The 20560-nt window shown below is 41.1% G+C and overlaps 1 protein-coding gene across 1 annotated transcript in view; it reads right to left on the bottom strand.

The window, feature by feature from the left end:
- Positions 1–618: 618 nt before the first annotated feature.
- Positions 619–20560, bottom strand: part of LOC120526332 (pulmonary surfactant-associated protein D-like) — a 41686-nt gene continuing 21744 nt past the window's right edge. The window contains exon 6 of the mRNA XM_039749480.1: positions 619–1486. Within this exon, the coding sequence (XP_039605414.1) occupies positions 1110–1486 (377 nt within the window). The 3' untranslated portion in view covers positions 619–1109. The remainder of the gene's footprint in view (positions 1487–20560) is intronic.

The following is a 20560-nucleotide window of genomic DNA, read 5'->3' as shown; positions in this document are numbered from 1 at the left end:
CAGAGGGTAGCATTCCTGGGCTAGGATTCCTACACGCACACCCACAGGGCATGCTGGGACCTGTAGTCCTGTAGGAGAGCACTTTTGGGTTCGTTGGGGGCCACCAGAAGGAACATTTGTGGTTTTTGTTTGACCCTAGAGTGCTTATACTGGGCAATGACCTGGCACTGCAACTCTTTTTAGGTCCAAGATAAAAGAAGCCACTTCATTCAGGTGAGTTGCAGTTGGGTGTGCAGGATGGACAAAGCTCATCGGGATGAGGTGTGAAGGAGAAGAAAGAATTGTATTACGCTTGTGCCACTATCAGAAGGAAGTCTTTGTAAGGTATTTGTTTATGAACCTTGCATCTGCACCTGGGACTTGTGTCTGTGTGGTTGAGTCTGGAGTTTGGGCTGCTGCAACACCCCCTAGTGGTCACAAGTGATAACATTTTGTTTTGCTATTTTCGTTTCTTTTTCTGGTGTTTCGTGGTTGCTGTCATTTTGTTAATACAATGCTGCTTGTTGCTAGGCATGTGAATCGCACACGGTGTAAAGTCAATTTCAAATTCAAACTCCAAATCCAAATGGTGTGAAAACAAAGAAACTCTTTCACTTACAAAATACACACTGAATAGTAAAAGTAAAACAAAAATAAGGATTTATTCTGGTTACGATCAAGAATTTATTAACAAATTTGAACTTGTTTTAAACCCCAAAGATAAAGTTTAACAATCTCTGCTTTGGTGTTTGACCTCAGCTTCTGTTGAATGATTCTCTTGATTTGTCCTTTAATCGGCTGATTTCGTTTACATGGCCGTCTCGCAAAAACAAAATTTGTTGAAAAATTTGAAAAAAGTCTAAAAGGATCACAAGTGTGGACTTGAAAGTGTCAAAGACGAATGAAGGAAAACCAGATGAAGCAGGCGTAGCCACAGACACAGTGACGTGCGAGAATGTAGAAGAGGGTGCGACACGCTGTAGGTATAAACACAATTAAGAGCAGCCATAGCTCTGTGTGAAATAAGACATTGAATACTCATGACACACTGTACAGAGAGTGTGCTGAACAAATATCTGAACAAACGTGCAGACATCTTACGTCTACATCTGACTTCCTTCCATCCCATTTTACCGAAACTGACAAATTATGGTATAACTTTGACTACACAGAACGTCATTCCAAGTCCCATCAGATGTTATTATAGCGCAGTCCTCATTCCCTCTGTAATTATTGGGCTCCCCTGACTTCCAATTTGTGAATGTCACGTCATTCCCACTGACGTCTTCAAACCTGCCTTCTGTCACTCTGTCGTTCAGGCCGAGGTATACGCCCCCAGAAGATGGCATGATCCTCATTAAGGCCGCGTTCTCTCCTTCATTTGCTGGCATTGCAATTTCTCCACTGGCTTCCTTGCAGAAATTCACTCCCTCGTCAAATGTTAGCTGGTCGTTTTTGGTGCCAAATCTCTTATGACCGTAATTGCTCCAGCCGGTAAACTGCATACCTGTGAAAATATTAAATGTTACAATTACACAGCTGAATGAAAATTCATTAATTTGTAAAAGTCATGCCACACTCTGCTCAATTTAGAGGTTAATGACAAAAAAAAAGAAAATTAAACAGAAAGGCGCACGAGGAGGGCACCAACCTGAAATACTACAAAATGGACTTCTGATTGGTTTGAAATTTCTTCTTTAGCTGGTCAATCTTTCAAAATTTCCATTAGTGATGCTTGATTGTCCTTCTGATTTGTCCCCCCTAAGCAGTTTCAAGCCGCTCATTTTAATGACGAGTGATCGTCCTTCCAGGTGTGTGTAAAACAAGCGGCTCGTATCATCATATGATTCTGGGTTAATGCAGGAAGAGCTCAGCAGACCGGTGACTTTACATTTTGCGCTTTGGGGGACTTTCGCATTTATAGCACTCATATAATGTCATGACCTGCCATTTCGCGGATTGACAAAAATTTTCTACAAACTGATGCCAGCGGTGGGAAACACTGATTTAAAGGATACATTTGGTATTTTTGAAGTCAGTTATTTCTTCTGTCGTCAGCCGAGGTGAGGACAGGACTCAAAAGAAATACTGTATATACTTGCGGATAAGTTCTCCCGCGGATAAGTTGGGACTTCATTTTACAGTATAATTCCTGGTTTTTTATAATGTCCGTCATATAAGTCGAATGTGGAAAACTCACGTTATTGGTACAAGGGATTATGATATGCTAAAGCCCACCTGAGAGAGTAACCACGGTGAACACGGCCTTTTTTCTTTGTGGGTGTGGCAATGCACTGTATACAGTGCATCAGGAGAGTATTCACAGCGCATCACTTTTTATTGTGTTACAGCCTTATTCCAAAATGGCTTAAATTCATTTTTTCCTCAGAATTCTACACACAACACCCCATAATGACAACGTGAAAAAAGTTTACTCGAGGTTTTTGCAAATTTATTAAAAATAAAAAACTGAGAAATCACATGTACATAAGTATTCACAGCCTCTGTTCAATACTTTATCAATGTACCTTTGGCAGCAATTCCAGCCTCAAGTCTTTTTGAATACGATGCCACAAGCTTGGCACACCTATCCTTGGCCAGTTTCGCCCATTCCTCTTTGCAGCACCTCTCAAGCTCCATCAGGTTGGATGGGAAGCGTCGGAGCACAGCCATTTTAAGATCTCTCCAGAGATGTTCAATTGGATTCAAGTCTGGGCTCTGACTGGGCCACTCAAGGACATTCACAGAGTTGTCCTGAAGCCACTCACTTTGATATCTTGGCTGTGTGCTTAGGGTCGTTGTCCTGCTGAAAGATGAACCATCGCCCCAGTCTGAGGTCAAGAGCGCTCTGGAGCAGGTTTTCATCCAGGATGTCTCTGTACGTTGCTGCAGTCATCTTTCCCTTTATCCTGACTAGTCTCCCAGTTCCATCCCCACAGCATGATGCTGCCACCACCATGCTTCACTGTAGGGATGCTATTGGCCTGGTGATGAGCGGTGCCTGGTTTCCTCCAAACGTGACGCCTGGCATTCACACCAAAGAGTTCAGTCTTTGTCTCATCAGACCAGAGAATTTTGTTTCTCATGGTGTGAGAGTCCTTCAGGTGCCTTCTGGGAAACTCCAGGCGGGCTGCCATGTGCCTTTTACTAAGGAGTGGCTTCCGTCTGGCCACTCTACCATACAGGCCTGATTGGTGGATTGCTGCAGAGATGGTTGTCCTTCTGGAAGATTCTCCTCTCGCCACAGAGGACCTCTGGAGCTCTGACAGAGTGATCATCGGGTTCTTGGTCACCTCCCTGACTAAGGCCCTTCTCCCCCGACCGCTCAGTTTAGATGGCCGGCCAGCTCTAGGAAGAGTCCTGGTGGTTTCAAACTTCTCCCACTTACAGATGATGGAGGCCACTGTGCTCATTGGGACCTTTTAAGCAGCAGAAATTTTTCTGCAACCTTCCCCAGATTTGTGCCTCGAGACCATCCTGTCTCGGAGGTCTACAGACAATTCCTTTGACTTCATGCTTGGTTTGTGCTCTGACATGAACTGTCAACTGTGGGACCTTCTGTAGACAGGTGTGTGCCTTTTCAAATCATGTCCAGTCAACTGAATTGACCACAGGTGGACTCCAATGAAGCTGCAGAAACATCTCAAGGATGATCAGGGGAACCAGGATGCACCTGAGCTCAATTTGGAGCTTCATGGCAAAGGCTGTGAATACTTATGTACATGTGCTTTCTCAGTTTTTTTATTTTTAATTAATTTGCAAAAACCTCAAGTAAACTTTTTCACGTTGTTATTATGGGGTGTTGTGTGTAGAATTCTGAGGAAAAAAATGAATTTAATCCATTTTGGAATAAGGCTGTAACATAAGAAAATGTGGAACAAGTGATGCGCTGTGAATGGTTTCTGGATGCACTGTAAGTGTGTGCTCCTAATTTCTCTCACTCTCTATTACGTGACCAGACGGTAATACCTGAACTATTCTGAAATGATGCTTGCACTGATTTCTGTTTTTTGTATCTCACACCTTCATACACGTTTATTGTAAGAGCATCCCTTATCTACGATGGAACATTCGATCAGAAGAAAATATGAAGCTGGTTTAAATTAAATGCTGTTGAAGTAGCAAAAGAAATTGGTAACAGTGCTGCCGCAACAAAATTTGATCCGTCTGAGAAACTGATGTGAGATTGGAGGAGAGTTTTACTCTTGGAGGTGTTAGTTCCCTGGTTGGAATAAGTTCTTTTGTAATTGCGTAGTTTTAAGTAACCTGAACCTAAATAGATACTGTATATTATAAAGAGGCAAGATCCCTCCCATAGTGATACGGTGGTAAGAAATCACATAATAGAAAATAACTTAGCTTTCTTAATTGACAGTTTACACGGCAAAACAGATGAGGAAGCCATGACAAGCCCATGTGTAGAATCTCCCAGTTTCATCACTACACTGGAAGGATTTTTAGGATCGGATGACGTTACCTTCCATCCATTCATCGGCTTCAAAGGTGTGCCGGCAATGATCCAAGGCTTCATACTTTTTCTCCATGTGCAGGCCCTCACTTAGGTAAATCATGCCATTCCAAACAAGGCAAAGAGAGGATACAATTTCATGCTGACTCTGTCACACAGAAATAGTGCAATGCCCATTTTCGTAGTTGTTCTTTTCTTGTCTCCTAATGCTTGCCTAGCAGTTGTAAATGATGAGCCCCTATGTGTTAAATCTGGCCTTGTGTAAGCTGTACATATGAGAAGAAGCAGATCTATACTAATAAAAGGTAAAGCCCTCACTGACTGACTGACTCACTGACTCATCACTAATTCTCCAACTTCCCGTGTAGGTAGAAGGCTGAAATTTGGCAGACTCATTCCTTACAGCTTACTTACAAAAGTTAGCCAGGTTTCATTTCGAAATTCTACACGTAACGGTCATAACTGGAACCTTCTTTTGTACATATATACGGCCATAGCCTGCAGCTCGGTTGTCGTGTGAGGTGGAGTTGCGTCCCACATAATCACACCTCCCACGTAATTGAGTGCCTGCCCATATAAGGCCGTCCGTCGGCAGCAATCCAATAGACACGCTGCCGCAGGTGAAGGACTGTGCTTATGCAAACGAAGATGAGATAGTCATGGATGGACTAGTCATGGTTTGGCACAAACTCAGCGAAAATACGAGAGAAACTTTTAAGTGCCTGGTCTTAGCTAACATTAAATAAAGCCGTGGACATCGCACGAGATAGCACAAGCACAGCTGAGAACCTTTGATGCATGTACTCCGAGCGGCTCACGTGAACTGACTGTGAATGCAGTATGCAGAGAACAAGGAAGAGCTAAAAAGAGCGCTGAACAAAAAACACATTACACAATTGAGAAGACAGCAAATGGATATGAAGCAAGTGACACATACAAGCATATTCATAAGTGCAGCTACTGCGGAAACAAAGCACGGTGTAAACCGTAAGTTTAAATTAAGTTTATAGACATGCTGCCACTGGCATTTGCCATGCCTATGACGAATACGATATTCGCGAGATACAAGTTTAATGAGAAGATGCAGAGTATAAACAAGACTTTGGATCACTTTGTAACGGAGTTAAAATTGCTGGTGAAGGACTGTGCTTATGCAAACGAAGATGAGATGGTCAGAGATAGACTAGTGTTTGGCACAAACTCAGCAAAAGTGCGAGAGAAACTTTTAAGTGCCGGGTCTGAGCTAACATTAAATAATTGCTGGTGAAGGACTGTGCTTATGCAAATGAATAGAAAGCAAATGTTACGTTATTTTTAAAATGCTTCCTTTTCTTTTTCATAACTTCTTTAACACACTTCTTCTCTGCTGCGAAGTGCGGGTATTTTGCTCGTTTATAAAATTTGCACAGAGCACTGTGACATTAAACTTATATTCCGATTACAAGGAGGCAAGAAGATGTAAAAAAAAAAATAAAAATTAAGTGTCACATTTTTGAATGGGTGTATAAATCGGGGTCTGATTTTGTGATCGATTTTTTGGGTTTCATGACCCGACTTATACGTGAGTGTATACGGTACTTGTACTGTCTTAAGACTGCTGTAGTTAAACCCTTACTCAAGAAAAATAATCTTGACCCCTCTACTTTTGAAAATTTTAGACCCATCTCTAATCTGCCTTTCTGATGTAAAATTCTAGAGAAGGCAGTCATTATGCAGTTAATTGACCATCTCAATAAACCTGCTATTCTTGATAATTTTCAGTTGGGTTTCAGAACAAATCACAGCACAGAAACTGCACTTGTTAAAGTAGTAAATGACTTGCTAGTGAATGCAGACAGAGGCCATTCATCTGTTCTCATCCTCTTAGATCTGAGTGCTGCATTTGACACCATTGATCACAACATTCTTAAAAATTGCCTTAGTCAGTGGGTGGGCCTCTCTGGCAGGGTCTTAAATTGGTTTGAATCCTACCTGGCAGGTAGAAAATTCTTTGTTAGTTGTGGTAGTTATAACTCAAAGACACATGATCTATACTAGTAAAAGGCAAAGCCCTCACTGACTCACTCACTGACTCACTCACTCACTCACTGACTCATCACTAATTCTCCAACTTCCCGTGTAGGTAGAAGGCTGAAATTTGGCAGGCTCATTCCTTATAGCTTACTTACAAAAGTTGGGCAGGTTTCATTTTGAAATTCTACGCATAACAGTCATAACGGAAACCTATTTTTCTCCATATACTGTAATGGACTTTAGCTCGATGGCCGTGGGGGCCGGAGCTGCGTGTCACATCATCACGCCTCCCACATAATCACGTTAACTGACTGTGAACACAGAACATAGAAAAGAAGGAAGATCTCCCAAAGAGCGCTGAAGAAAAAATAAGTGCAGCTACTGCGGAAACAAAGCACGGTGTAAACCGTAAGTTTAAATGAAATTTATGGACACGCTCCCGCTGCCGTTTGTCATGACTTCATCGAATACTTTATTCACGAGATACAAGTTTAATGAGAAGACATAAGGTATGAACGAGATTTTGTATCACTTTGTAACGGAGTTAAAATTGCTGTAGTGAGAAACTTTTAAGTGCCGGGTCTTAGCTAACATTAAATAAAGCCGTGGACATGGCAACATCACACAAGAGAGCAGCTCACGTGAACTGACTGAACGCAGTACAAGTGATCACTTCCATGCATCAAACCTGTTCAAAAAATGCATTACACAATTGGCAAGGTAGGAAAAGAATATGCTCCAAGCTGAGCTCCTCAGCTAACGCGGTCTTGCGGAAGCAACTTTGTCACGCTGCCAAAAAATACTCACAGAAAAATCCACAAGTTAATACACAGAGTTTCTCCACACTCTGAATGTATTCCTCGCATCCCTGTTATACCCTCTGATCTCCCATTTCAATTCAGATGCCTCCAATTTCCAGTAAGGCTCTGCTTCGCGATGACAAGTAATAAGTCTCAGGGACAGACCGTACAAAACGTTGCCATTGATTTCAGGCAAGATTGCTTTTCTCCTGGACAAAACTATACGTTGCATTCTCAAGAGTGAGCTCGCGCAGCTTCGTCATATTACAACCAGAGTGCTGAACTGACAACGTGCTATATAAAGAGAACTATAACAACCGTAATAAACGAACAATAAAACAGTGGAGAACCCGTGGATTAAATAAAAAGGCAGCTTCCTTGGTGAAGCAAGGAAAAAGGATGGCCTTATATGTTGTTCGTTTATAAAAGAGCGGAGAAGCTGTGTAAAGGCTGCTTCAGAAAAAACCAGCGGAGCGCCTTATTTGAGCAGGCAGTCAGCTAAAGAAGGGAATCAATAAATATCTATAGCCGTAATAAACGAACAAAAAATAACGTACAAGCCGTGGATTAAATAAAGGAAATGGGTACCTGAACAGTAAAGTAAGTCTCGAATAGCTACATAATAACTATAGCAATCGTAATAAACAAACAATAAAACAGTACAGAACTGCGAAGCAAGGAGAAACGACGGGCTTATATGGCATTCATTTATAAAGCAGCAGAGAAGCTGTGTGAAGGCGGCTACACAAAAAAACAGCAGACCGCCACACGCTGAATGTATTCCTCGCATCCCCGTTATACCCTCTGATCTCCCATTTCAATTCAAATGCCTCAAATTTCCAGTAAGGCTCTGCTTCGCGATGACAATTAATAAGTCTCAGGGACACACACTACAAAAGGTTGCCAAAACTATACATTGCATTGTCAAGAGTAGGCTCAGTGCACAACTTGGTCATATTACAACCGGAGTGCTGAACTGACAACGTGCTATACAAAGAGATCCTTAACAGATAGTTATTGGTATATTTTCCCTCAGTTTAAAAAGGTTTTCTTTTCTTCTTATTAAAAATTTAAAAGCAGTACTTCGTCGCTGCAAAGCGCGGGGATTTTGCTATATACAGTATATATATGTGTAGATATGTATATATATATATATATATATATATACTGTATGTATGTATGTATGTATGTATGTGTATATATATACAGTACAGGCCAAAAGTTTGGACACACCTCCTCATTCAATGTGTTTTCTTTATTTTCATGACCATTTACATTGGTAGATTCTCACTGAAGGCGTCAAAACTATGAATGGTTTTATTTCAGGTGACTACCTGTTGAAGCTCATCGAGAGAATGCCAAGAGTGTGCAAAGCAGTAATCAGAGCAAAGGGTGGCTATTTTAAAGAAACTAGAATATAAAACAGGTTTTCAGTTATTTCACCTTTTTTTGTTAAGTACATAACTCCACATGTGTTCATTCATAGTTTTGATGCCTTCAGTGAGAATCTACCAATGTAAATGGTCATGAAAATAAAGAAAACACATTGAATGAGGAGGAGGTGTGTCCAAACTTTTGGCCTGTACTGTATGTAGATATGTATATATATATATATATATATATATATATATGTGTGTGTATATATGTAGATATGTATATATATGTAGATCTGTATATACACTGCTCACAAAAATTAAAGGAACACTTTAAAGAAACACATTAGATACATCAGATCTCAATATGAAGTTGGATATCTATACAAATAACGACAGGGCAATGTCTTAGGAACAAAAGGATGCCAAGTCTTTTAATGGAAATAAAAGTTTTCTGCCTACAGAGGGCTCAATTTTGTAGACACCCTAAAATCAGAGTGAAATGAAGATGTGGCAGGCTAGTCCATTTTTCAAAAACTTAATTTCTGCTACTCAAAATGCTTTTCAGTATCTTGTGTGGCCCCCACGAGCTTGTATGCATGCTTGACAACATCGGGGCATGCTCCTAATGAGACGACAGATGGTGTCTTGTGGCATTTCCTCCCAGATCTGTATGAGGGCATCCCTGAGCTGTTGTACAGTCTGAGGAGCAACCTGGCGGCGCCTAATGGACCGAAACATAATGTCCCACAGATGTTCTATTGGGTTTAAGTCAGGGGATCGTGAAGGCCATTCAATTGTTTCAATTCCTTCATCCTCCAGGTACTGCCTGCATACTCTTGCCACATGAGGCCGGGCATTGTCATGCATTAGGAGGAAACCAGGACCTACTGCACCAGCGTAGGGTCTGACAATGGGTCCAAGGATTTCATCCTGATACCTAATGGCAGTCAAGATGCCGTTGTCTAGCCTGTAGAGGTCTGTGAGCCGCTCCATGGATATGCCTCCAAGATCATCACTGACCCACCACCAAACCAGTCATGCTAAGCGATGTTACAGGCAGCATAATATTCTCCACGGCTTCTCCTGACCCTTTCACGTCTTTCACATATACTCAGGGTGAACCTGCTCTCATCTGTGAAAAGCACAGGACGCCAGTGGTGGACCTGCCAATTCTGGTATTCTATGGCAAATGCCAATTGAGCTCCCGGTTCTGTGCAGTGAGCACAGGGCAGTAGACATTTGGGCCCTCAGGCAACCCTCATGAAGTCTGTTTCTGATTGTTTGGTCAGAGACAGTCACACCAGTGGCCTGCTGGAGGTCATTCTGTAGGGCTCTGGCAGTGCTCATCCTGTTCCTCCTTGCCCAAAGGAGCAGATACTGGTCCTGCTGATGGGTTATGGACCTTCTATGGCCCTCTCCAGCTCTCCTAGAGTAACTGCTTGTCTCCTAGAATCTCCTCCATGCCCTTGAGACTGTGCAGGAGACACAGCAAACCTTCTGGCAATGACACGTATTGATGTGCCATCCTGGAGAAGTTGGACTACCTGTGCAACCTCTGTAGGGTCCAGGTATCGCCTCATGGTACCAGTAGTGACACTGACTGTAGCCAAATGCAAAACTAGTGAAGAAACAGTCAGAAAAGATGAGGAGGAAAAATGTCAGTGGCCTCCACCTGTTAAACCATTCCTGTTTTGGGGGTCATCTCATTGTTGCCCCTCTAGTGCATCTGTTGTTAATTTCATTAACACCACAGCAGCTGAAACTGATTAACAACCCCCTCTGCTACTTAACTGACCAGATTAATATCCCATAAGTTTCATTGACTTTATGCTATACTCTGATTAAAAAGTGTTCCTTTAATTCTTTGGAGCAGTATATATGTGTCTGTGTGTATATATATATATATATATATATATATATATATATATATATATATATATATATATATATATATATATATATATAGATCATGTCACACATGTGCGATTAGGAGGCAGTTAAAGAGCCTAAAGGTGAGTGAAACATCGCGAGATAGAGGGTTGTCACGTGGTACTTACCTGAATCTCTTTTGCCCAACAGAAAACTGGAAGAAAAATAATTCCTCCACTTCCGGATTCCAAAATGGCCGCGACGACGTCAATTCCGGTCCACCATGATGACGTCACTTCCGGCTCATTCAATTCACCTCACTTCCGTCCCATCCTGATGACGTTGTTTCCGGTTCCTGTTTTCAACGTCACTTCCTGCCAACCATTTCCTTTCCCATAATCCTTTCCTCTATAAAGTCGCCATTTTGACTCAGGAAAATTGTTCATTGTTTTATTTTGAGACTTTGAATCGTGCTTTTCTTTGATTGTCTGGACGACAATATATGGGGACGGTCCCCAAAACTTTATTTTGTTTGTGTAACATTCTTTTAAAGAAGAATCCTCATCACAATATATATATATATATATATATATATATATATATATATATATATATATATATATATATATATATATATATATGGATATGTATATATATATATACTCAGCAAAAAAAGAAACGTCCCTTTTTCAGGACTGTGTATTTCAACAATAATGTTTTAAAAATCCAAATAACTTTACAGATCTTCATTGTAAAGGGTTTTAACAATGTTTTCCATGCATGTTCAATTAACCATAATCAATTAATTAACATGCACCTGTGGAATGGTCGTTAAGACCTTAACAGCTTACAGAAAGTAGGCATTTAAGGTCACAGTTCTAAAAGCATGGGACACTAAAGAGACTTGTCTACCGACTGTGAAAAACACCCAAAGAAAGATGCCCAGGGTCCCTGCTCATCTGCGTGAACGTGCATTAGGCATGCTGCAGGGAGGCATGAGGACTGCTGATGTGGCTAGGGCAATAAATTGCCATGTCCGCACTGTGAGACGCCTAAGACAGCGCTACAGGGAGACAGGAAGGACAGCTGATCATCCTCGCAGTGGAAGAGCCCAGATCTCAATCCCATTGAGCACGTCTGGGACCTGTTGGATCGCAGGGTGAGTGCTAGGGCCATTCCCTCCAGAAATGTCCAAGAACTTGCAGGTGCCTTGGTGGAAGAGTGGGGTAACATCTCACAGCAAGAACTGACAAATCTGGTCCAGTCCATGAGGAGGAGATGCACTGCAGTACTTCAAGCAGCTGGTGGCCACACCAGATACATACTGACTGGTACTTTTGATTTTGAGCCTCCCTTCATTCAGGGACACATTGTGAAACATTTTTAGTTTATGTCTTATGGTGTTGACTCTTTTAGTGTTCATACAAATATTTACACATTAAGTTTACTGAAAGTAAAAACAGTTGAAAGTCAGAGGACGTTTCTTTTTTTTCATATATATATATGTAGATATGTATATATATGTAGATCTGTATATATATGTGTCTGTGTGTATATATATATATATGTGTGTATGTATGTATGTGTTGTGAACTCGGACCCGGACACACACAGACAGACAACATAGTTTCACCCAACACATCGTTTATTTACAATATTTACAAATTTAACATGCACAAACCCCAGTGCCTCTTGCACCGATTCCCCCAATGTCCAGGCCACACAGTCCTGTGCCTCTTTTCCTCCTGGCCGTCTCCAGTCCTCACTCCAGCTCCGTCCTCTTCCACCCGACTTCCACTCATGACTGGAGGGAGACACCCTTTTTTATAGGAACCCGGATGGGCTCCAGCTGCTTCCCGGCAATCTCCCGCGGACACACCCCCGTGTGGCGGAAGTGCCGGCTGCGCCTCGGAAGCCGTTGGGTGTCCCCTGTCGTCTTCCCCAGGAAGTGCCGGGCTTCCGGGATAATAAGGCACTGGGGCGCCGCCTGCCGGTGGCCACGGGCCCCAAAAGGGCTACCCGAGGCCTCCAGTATAACCAGGACGGACGCTCCCTTTCGGTCTGGAGGAGGCACAAGCCCTCCTCTGGTCCTCCTGGGCGTCCCGGCCGGACTGGCATCGGGGCGCCGCCTGGCGGTGGCCACGGGTCCCTACAGGGCTGGGCTTCCAAGCCCTTTACCCGAGGCCCCCAACATAACCAGGACGGATGCCCCCTCGCGGTCTGGAGGAGGCACAAGCCCTCCTCTCGTCCTCCTGGGTGTCCCGGTCGGGGACCACAGTGTATATATATATATATATATATATATGTATGTGTATATATATGTATATTTATCTGTATGTATGTATGTGTATATGTATATATGTATATTTGTGTGTGTATGTATGTGTGTATATGTATGTGTATATATATGTTGTGTCACGCACACGTGCATGGGAGGCAGCTAAAGGGCTCGAGTGAAGGCAGTTCTGAGGCATGCCGGGATGTGGCAGAGTGCACTAACTCTTTTTCTCACTTCCCTGTAGACCAAACCCGGATGGCTTCACCTGGCTCTCTTGACATCACTTCTGGGACCGAACCAATGGATACAGACCTTACCAGCTCGGCCCCGCTGATGTCACATCCGGCCTGATCCAATGAATAATGAACACGTGCCCGATCCTTATGACCTCACTTCCTGTCTTCCCCTTTAAAAACCTACCCTTTTCACTTCTCCCGCAGTCTGGTTTTGGACTCCATTGTATGCACTTCAGTGCTAGTTGCTTTAAAAAAAACGACTTTTGCAGCCAGGATACCAAATTATATGGGTGACTGCCCCAAACCTTTATCTGTCTTTGTCTCGTTTTGTGACAGTTGATATGTGTATATATATGTATATATATGTAGATGTGTATATGTATATATATAGATATGTGTATGTGTAGATATGTGTATATGTAGATATGTATATATGTATATGTGTATATGTTTATATGTGTGTGTGTCTGTGTGTGTGTGTGTGTTCTGATAAAGGCGCTATATAGCGCCCGACCCGGCACAGACTACGCAGAGGCACGTGTTCACACTCAAAGGGCTTTTTATTTTTTTCTTCAGCTGTGTGACACGCCTTCCCCGTGCCACACAACCCAAACACAGTCCAAAGCACCAAATACACAAAAACCAAACACTTTCCTGCTCCACCACTCCTCCCAGGCAACCTCGTCCTCTTCCTCCCGATTCTGGCCTTGATTGCTGGGAGGCAGGCCCTTTTATACCCCACCCGCAAGTGTTCCAGGTGCCTGACCAGCTGGTCTTAATTGCACCTCCGGGTGGGGCTGATAAACCGTCCAGCGTGGTGGCTGGTTGTCCGCAGCACCCCCTAGCGGCCACCCCATCTCCTAACTGGGCTGCTGTGGTGGACTCCATGTCCCATGGAGCCACGGGGGAGATTGAGGAGGGATCCACGGCCAGGGAGACTGCCCCCAAGCGCCCCGGGGAAGGTACTGCAATGTCCATGATGGCTCCCCCAGGACGTATGCAGCAGAGGCGTCCCGGCCGGACATGGGACATGGCTGTCCGTCACATTGTATATATATGACAGCAACACTCATAACAGTGACAAAACAACTACATTGACAATCATGTTACGTTATTTTTAAAATGTTTCCTTTTCCTTTTCATAACTTCTTTAACACACTACTTCTCCGCTGTGAAGCGCGGGTATTTTGCTAGTATCCTATATGGTGTTCCACAAGGCTCTATCCTTGGTCCGCTGCTCTTCTCAATTTACATTCTTCCGTTAGGTCAGATTATCTTGGGGCACAATGTGACCTACCACAGCTATGCTGATGACACGCAGCTGTATTTATCAATAGCACCTGATTGTTGTTTCAATAGCACAATGTCTTACTTGTGTTTCTAAATGGATGAATAGTAATTTTCTCAAGCTAAATAAAGAGAAAACAGAATTTTTAGTGATTGGTAATAATGGATCTAATGAGGTTATTACAAAAAAACTTGATGCTTTAGGATTAAAAGTCAAGGGAATTTAAGGTAACTGTTGACTGTGACCTGAATTTTAAATCGCATATTAATCAGATCACTAGGACAACATTTTTCACATAAGAAACAACAGCAAAAGTTAGACCTCTTATATCATTGAAAGATGCTAAGAAATGAGTTCACGCTTTTTTTTACAGTCGACTAGATTACTGTAACGCACTCCTCTCAGGACTACCCAAAAAAGATATAAATCAGTTACAACGAGTGCAGAATGCAGCTGCTAGAATCCTAACTAAGAAAAGAAAATCTGAGCACATTTCTCCAGTTTTGATGTCACTACACTGGTTACCTGTGTCATTTAAAATTGACTTTAAAATACTGCTTATGGTTTATAAAGCCTTAAATAATCTGCTCCATCTTATATATTGGAATGTCTGACACCTTATATTCCAAATCGTAACCTCAGATCCTCAAATGAGTGTCTCCTTAGAATTCCAAGAACAAAACTTAAAAGAAGTGGTGAGGTGGACGGCCTTCTGCTGCTATGCACCTAAAATCTGGAATAGCCTGCCAATAGGAATTCACCAGGCTGATACAGTGGAGCAATTTAAAAAAACTGCTGAAAACACATTACTTTAACATGGCCTTTTCATAACTTCATTTTAGTTTAATCCTGATGCTCTGTATATTCAATTAATTATCATTATTATTCATGGTGGCTCCAAAATCCGCACTAACTCCTACTCTCTCTTCGGTTTCTTTTCCCGGTTTTCTGTGGTGGCGACCTGCACCACCACCACCTGATCAAAGCACCATGATGTTCCTACATTGATGGATTAAAGGCCAGAAGTCCACGTGACCATCATCATTAAGTCCTTTCATGAGAACCCTAAATACAAAGAGGACTGTTCATTGATGTTAGGTAGAATGCCCAGAGGGGTCTGGGTGGTCTCGTGGTCTGTAACCCCTTCAGATTTTATTTTTTCTCTCCAGCTGTCTGGAGTTTTTTTTGTTTTTTCTGTCCTCTCTGCCCATCGGACCTTACTTTTATTCTATGTTCTGCAAGAAGAAGGATGTCGGCTTCATCAACAATTGGAATCTCTTTTTGGAAAGGCCGCGTCTCTTCAAGCGTGATGGCCTGCATCCGAACAGTTTCGGTGCCCGGGTCCTCTCCGAAAACATATCGAAGGTAATTCGTTTTTCTTGACTATCTATCTCTGCTCTTAACCCCGTCCGAAATAATACTGTTGTGCCAGGACATGATGAATGTTTAATAGAGTCTTCCGTTAAAGTTCACACCATTAATACTGTAATAAGCAATCTCAATGCACGTAGAAAACCTAGGAAATACGGCATAAACTCCAATAATCTAATTAAAATCACTATTTTAGAGGAACAATGTATTAAAACTATAAAACAGATCACAGATTAAACAAAAATATACACAGAGCGGCGCTAATAATAATAATTTAGTTCCTATTCCAAATAACAATAACGCACATAGTACTCATCTCTGCACCTCCGAAACATTAAATATGGCACTATTAAATGTCAGAGCTTTAACTAACAAAACGTTTTTTATCAACGATCTTATTAGTGATAAAAATAGATCTTATTGCACTAAATGAAACATGGCTGAATTCAGATGCGCGTCAGTTTTAATCGAATCTGCCTCCGGATTACAGTTTTACTCATTCAAACCGCCAGGGAAAAAGGGGGGCGGATTGGCTAACATTTACTCGAGCCGATTAAAATGTAAAGATGTCAGTTTTGGTAAGTTCAAGTCCTTTGAGTATCTCGCCGTTGTTATTCATGGAGATTCTCAAGTTCTAATACTATCCGTGTATAGACCTCCTAAATATAACGTGTCGTTTTTTGAGGAATTCTCTGACTTAATGTCAATTTTAATTACTAATTATGACACACTCCTAATAGTTGGCGACTTTAATTTTCATATAGATAATCAGTGTGATCTAAAAGTAAAAGAATTTATGAACCTCCTGGATTCTTTTGATTTGAGACAACTCATAAATCAGCCTACACATAAAGCAGGTCATACATTAGACTTAGTGATTACTAAAGGACTGAAAGTTGATATAAAACAGATCATTGATATTGGTCTATCAGACCATTTTCTTCTACTTTTAATATAGAAATAATGATAAAAAACACTCATGAGAAGCATATTGTTAAAAAACGCTTCTTTGATTCGGCAGCAGCTTTAAAACTTACAAACATTTTAAGCAATCAGTCCGTTTATAGTGCCAGCTATAATAGCGAGGACAATGTAAATAGTAAGGTGGAAAGATTTAATTCTAAAGTGAGAGCTGCTGTTGACATAGTTGCACCTGAAAAGACAGTGAAAAAATCTTCTAGCATTGGTATACCATGGAAGACCCAAAGAGTGTCTGATTTAAAGAGAACATGCCGTAGAGCTGAGCGTCAATGGAGGAAGAGTAAACTTACTATCCACCACGAAATATTAAAAGTCAAAATAACAGAATACAATAACACTGTCCGTCTTGAGAGACGCTGCTATTTCTCTAATATTATAAATAACAATGCTAGTAATCCTAGAGTCTTATTTTCAACAATTGATCGCCTACTAAACCCAGGTAGCTCAAAGGAATGCCTCCTAAGTGCTTCCAGTGAAACCTGTGAGGCTGTCGCTGTATTCTTCAATCAAAAATTAATGATATTAGAAATAACATAGTATATCTCCCCAACACTAAGGATCCCCTAAACCCCAACATCCTGTTATAAACAAATTAAACTCTTTCACTAGGATAGATTTACCTGATTTACAAAAATAATATCTCAATTAAAACCCTCCACCTGCCCTTGACCCGATACCAACAAGGTTTTTCAAAGAAGTATCAGGCGTGCTAATTGATAATGTTCTTGACATAGTAAATTCGTCACTAGATACTGGGGTCTTCCCAGACTGTCTTAAGACTGCTGTAGTTAAACCCCTACTTAAGAAACATAATCTTGACCCTCGCTCTTGAAAATTTTAGACCCATCTCTAACTGCCCTTCTTAAGTAAAGTTCTAGAGAAGGCAGTCATTATGCAGTTAAATGACCACCTAAATAAACATGCTATTCTTGATAAATTTCAGTCAGGTTTTAGAACAAATCACAGCACAGAAACTGCACTCGTTAAAGTAGTAAATGACTTGGGTAAATGCAGACAGAGGCCATTTATCTGTTCTCATCCTCTTAGATCTGAGTGCTGCATTTGACACCATTGATCACAACATTCTTAGAAATCGCCTTAGTCAATGGGTGGGCCTCTCTGGCAGTGTCTTAAATTGGTTTGAATCCTACCTGACAGGGAGAAAATATTTTGTTAGTTGTGGGAATTACAACTCAAGACACATGATATCCAATATGGTGTTCCACAAGGCTCTATCCTGGGTCCGCTGTTATTCTCAATCTACATGCTTCCGTTAGGTCAGATTATCTCAGGGCACAACGTGAGCTACCACAGCTATGCTGATGACACACAGCTGTACTTATCAATAGCACCTGATGACCCGATTCTATTGATTCACTAACACAATGTCTGACTAGTATCTCAGAATGGATGAATAGTAATTTTCTCAAGTTAAATAAAGAGAAAACTGAAATTTTAGTGATCAGCAATAATGGATACAATGAGGCTATTAGAAATAAACTGGATACATTAGGATTAAAAGTCAAGACGGAGGTAAAAAGCTTAGGGGTGATTGTTGACTGTAATCTGAATTTTAAATCACATATTAATCAGATCATTAGGACAGCATTTTTCACTTAAGAAACATAAGTAAAGTTAGACCTCTTATATCACTGAAAGATGCTGAGAAATTAGTTCACGCGTTTGTTTTCAGTCGACTAGATTACTGTAACGCACTCCTCTCAGGACTACCCAAAAAAGATATAAATCGTTTGCAACTAGTGCAGAATGCAGCTGCTAGAATCCTAACTAGGAAAAGAAAATCAGAACACATTACTCCAGTTTTGATGTCACTACACTGGTTACCTGTGTCATTCAGAATTGACTTTAAAATTCTGCTTATGGTTTATAAAGCCTTAAATAATCTCGCCCCATCTTATATATCGGAATGTCTGACACCTTATATTCCAAATCGTAACCTCAGATCCTCAAATGAGTGTCTCCTTAGAATTCCAAGAACAAAACTTAAAAGAAGTGGTGAGGCGGCCTTCTGCTGTTATGCACCTAAAATCTGGAATAGCCTGCCAATAGGAATTCGCCAGGCTGATACAGTAGAGCACTTTAAAACACTGCTGAAAACACATTACTTTAACATGGCCTTTTTATAACTTCATTTTAATCGTAATTTAACTTAATCCTGATACTCTGTATGTTCAATTCATCATAACAACTATTCATGGTGGCTCTAAAATCGCTACTGACCCCTACTCTCTTTTCTGTTTCTTTTTCCGGTTTCTTTGTGGTGGTGGCCTGCGCCACCTCCACCTACTCAAAGCTTCATGATGCTCCAACAATGATGGACGGATTAAAAGGAAGAAGTCTACGTGACCATCATCATCATCAAGCCCTTCCGTGAGAACCCTAAATCCAAAGAGGACTGTTTCATTTATGTTAGGTAGAATGCCCAGAGGGGACTGGGCGGTCTCATGGTCTGGAATCCCTACAGATTTTATTTTTCTCCAGCCGTCTGGAGTTTTTTTGTTTTTCTGTCCCCCCTGGCCATTGAACCTTACTCTTATTCGATGTTAATGTTGATTTATTTTTTATAATTATGTCTTTCATTTTTCTATTCTTTAATATGTAAAGCACTTTGAGCTACTGTTTGTATGAAAATGTGCTATATAAATAAATGTTGTTGTTGTTGTTGTATGTTAATGAGTTTTGTCTTATTTTTCTTATTTATTTTGTCTTTTTTCTCTTTCCTCATCATGTAAAGCACTTTGAGCTCCATTATTTGTATGAAAATATGCTATAGAAATAAATGTTGTTGTTGTTGAAAAGAAAAAGAACTAATAATAACAAATGCCTGATAGCACAAAGGGTCAAGAGAAGAATCTGTTAGCCATTGGCTTTGAATCCATAGGCTCTGAAGAGTGGTCTTGGCACAGGGTGGGACCTTCAGAATTCGGGTACGTCACCTCCTGAATGAGACGCCACCTTTCGAGAGCGCCTTGTTATTTTAGCCTGACTCAAAGGGTGGTGGTCAATTGCCACTGAGCTGAGGGTAAGAGTGATAAGAGAGTTAGTGATTGCGCCCTCTTGTGTCCTGGAGTGGTACGAGTCTGGAAAGTGACCCTCGGACATGCATGCGTGACATTCACAAAATTGTGTTCTAAAGTCAAGTGTTTTCTATATATTTTTTTAAATACAGTATCTTGCCCGCAGTGGTGCTTTATAATGGAGGCTATTGGGCATAGGCCAACACCGTGAAATAAAAGCTTAAAAACCTACCAAGTATGTCCATTTTTCAACCCAAGAACAACAACAACAACATTTATTTACATAGCACATTTTCATACAAAAAAAATGTAGCTCAAAGTGCTTTACAAAATGAAGAATATAAAAATAGAAGACACAATAAAAAATAAAAATAAGTCAACATTAATTAACATAGAATAAGTAAGGTCCGATGGTCAGGGTGGCAAAAAAAACTCCAGAGGCTGGAGAAAAAATAAAATCTGTTGGGGTTCCAGACCACGAGACCACCCAGTCCCCTCTGGGCAAGAAAGTTATCAAGCATATAGTAAAATAGCGTATACAAGTCTTTTTCAAACAAAAACACACCAATATTATGAGATTCAGCCATTGTAAAAGAAGACCATTTGTGAGCGCTACCTCAGCAGTTGATTTCGTCTGGATTGAAATTTAACCGCCTGGGCCTCAGTTTCCTTTTGAAAGACCAAATCACAGCAAACATTTCCTACCACACGTGATTTACTTCAGTATTTGTGTGAGATCTCCTCCCACGAATTCACTGTTATCACACAAGCAAATAGAAAACACATTTTTACCTTGAGAAAAAGATAATACCAGGAATAGGAGCTACAATGATTATTTCCAGTTCCCTTTTGTTCTCACAAAC

This window comes from Polypterus senegalus, chromosome 3 (genome assembly GCF_016835505.1).
Source record: "Polypterus senegalus isolate Bchr_013 chromosome 3, ASM1683550v1, whole genome shotgun sequence".
Taxonomy (NCBI): domain Eukaryota; kingdom Metazoa; phylum Chordata; class Cladistia; order Polypteriformes; family Polypteridae; genus Polypterus; species Polypterus senegalus.
Note: the sequence above shows the minus strand (reverse complement) of the source record. Positions and strands in the feature narration are given on the sequence as shown.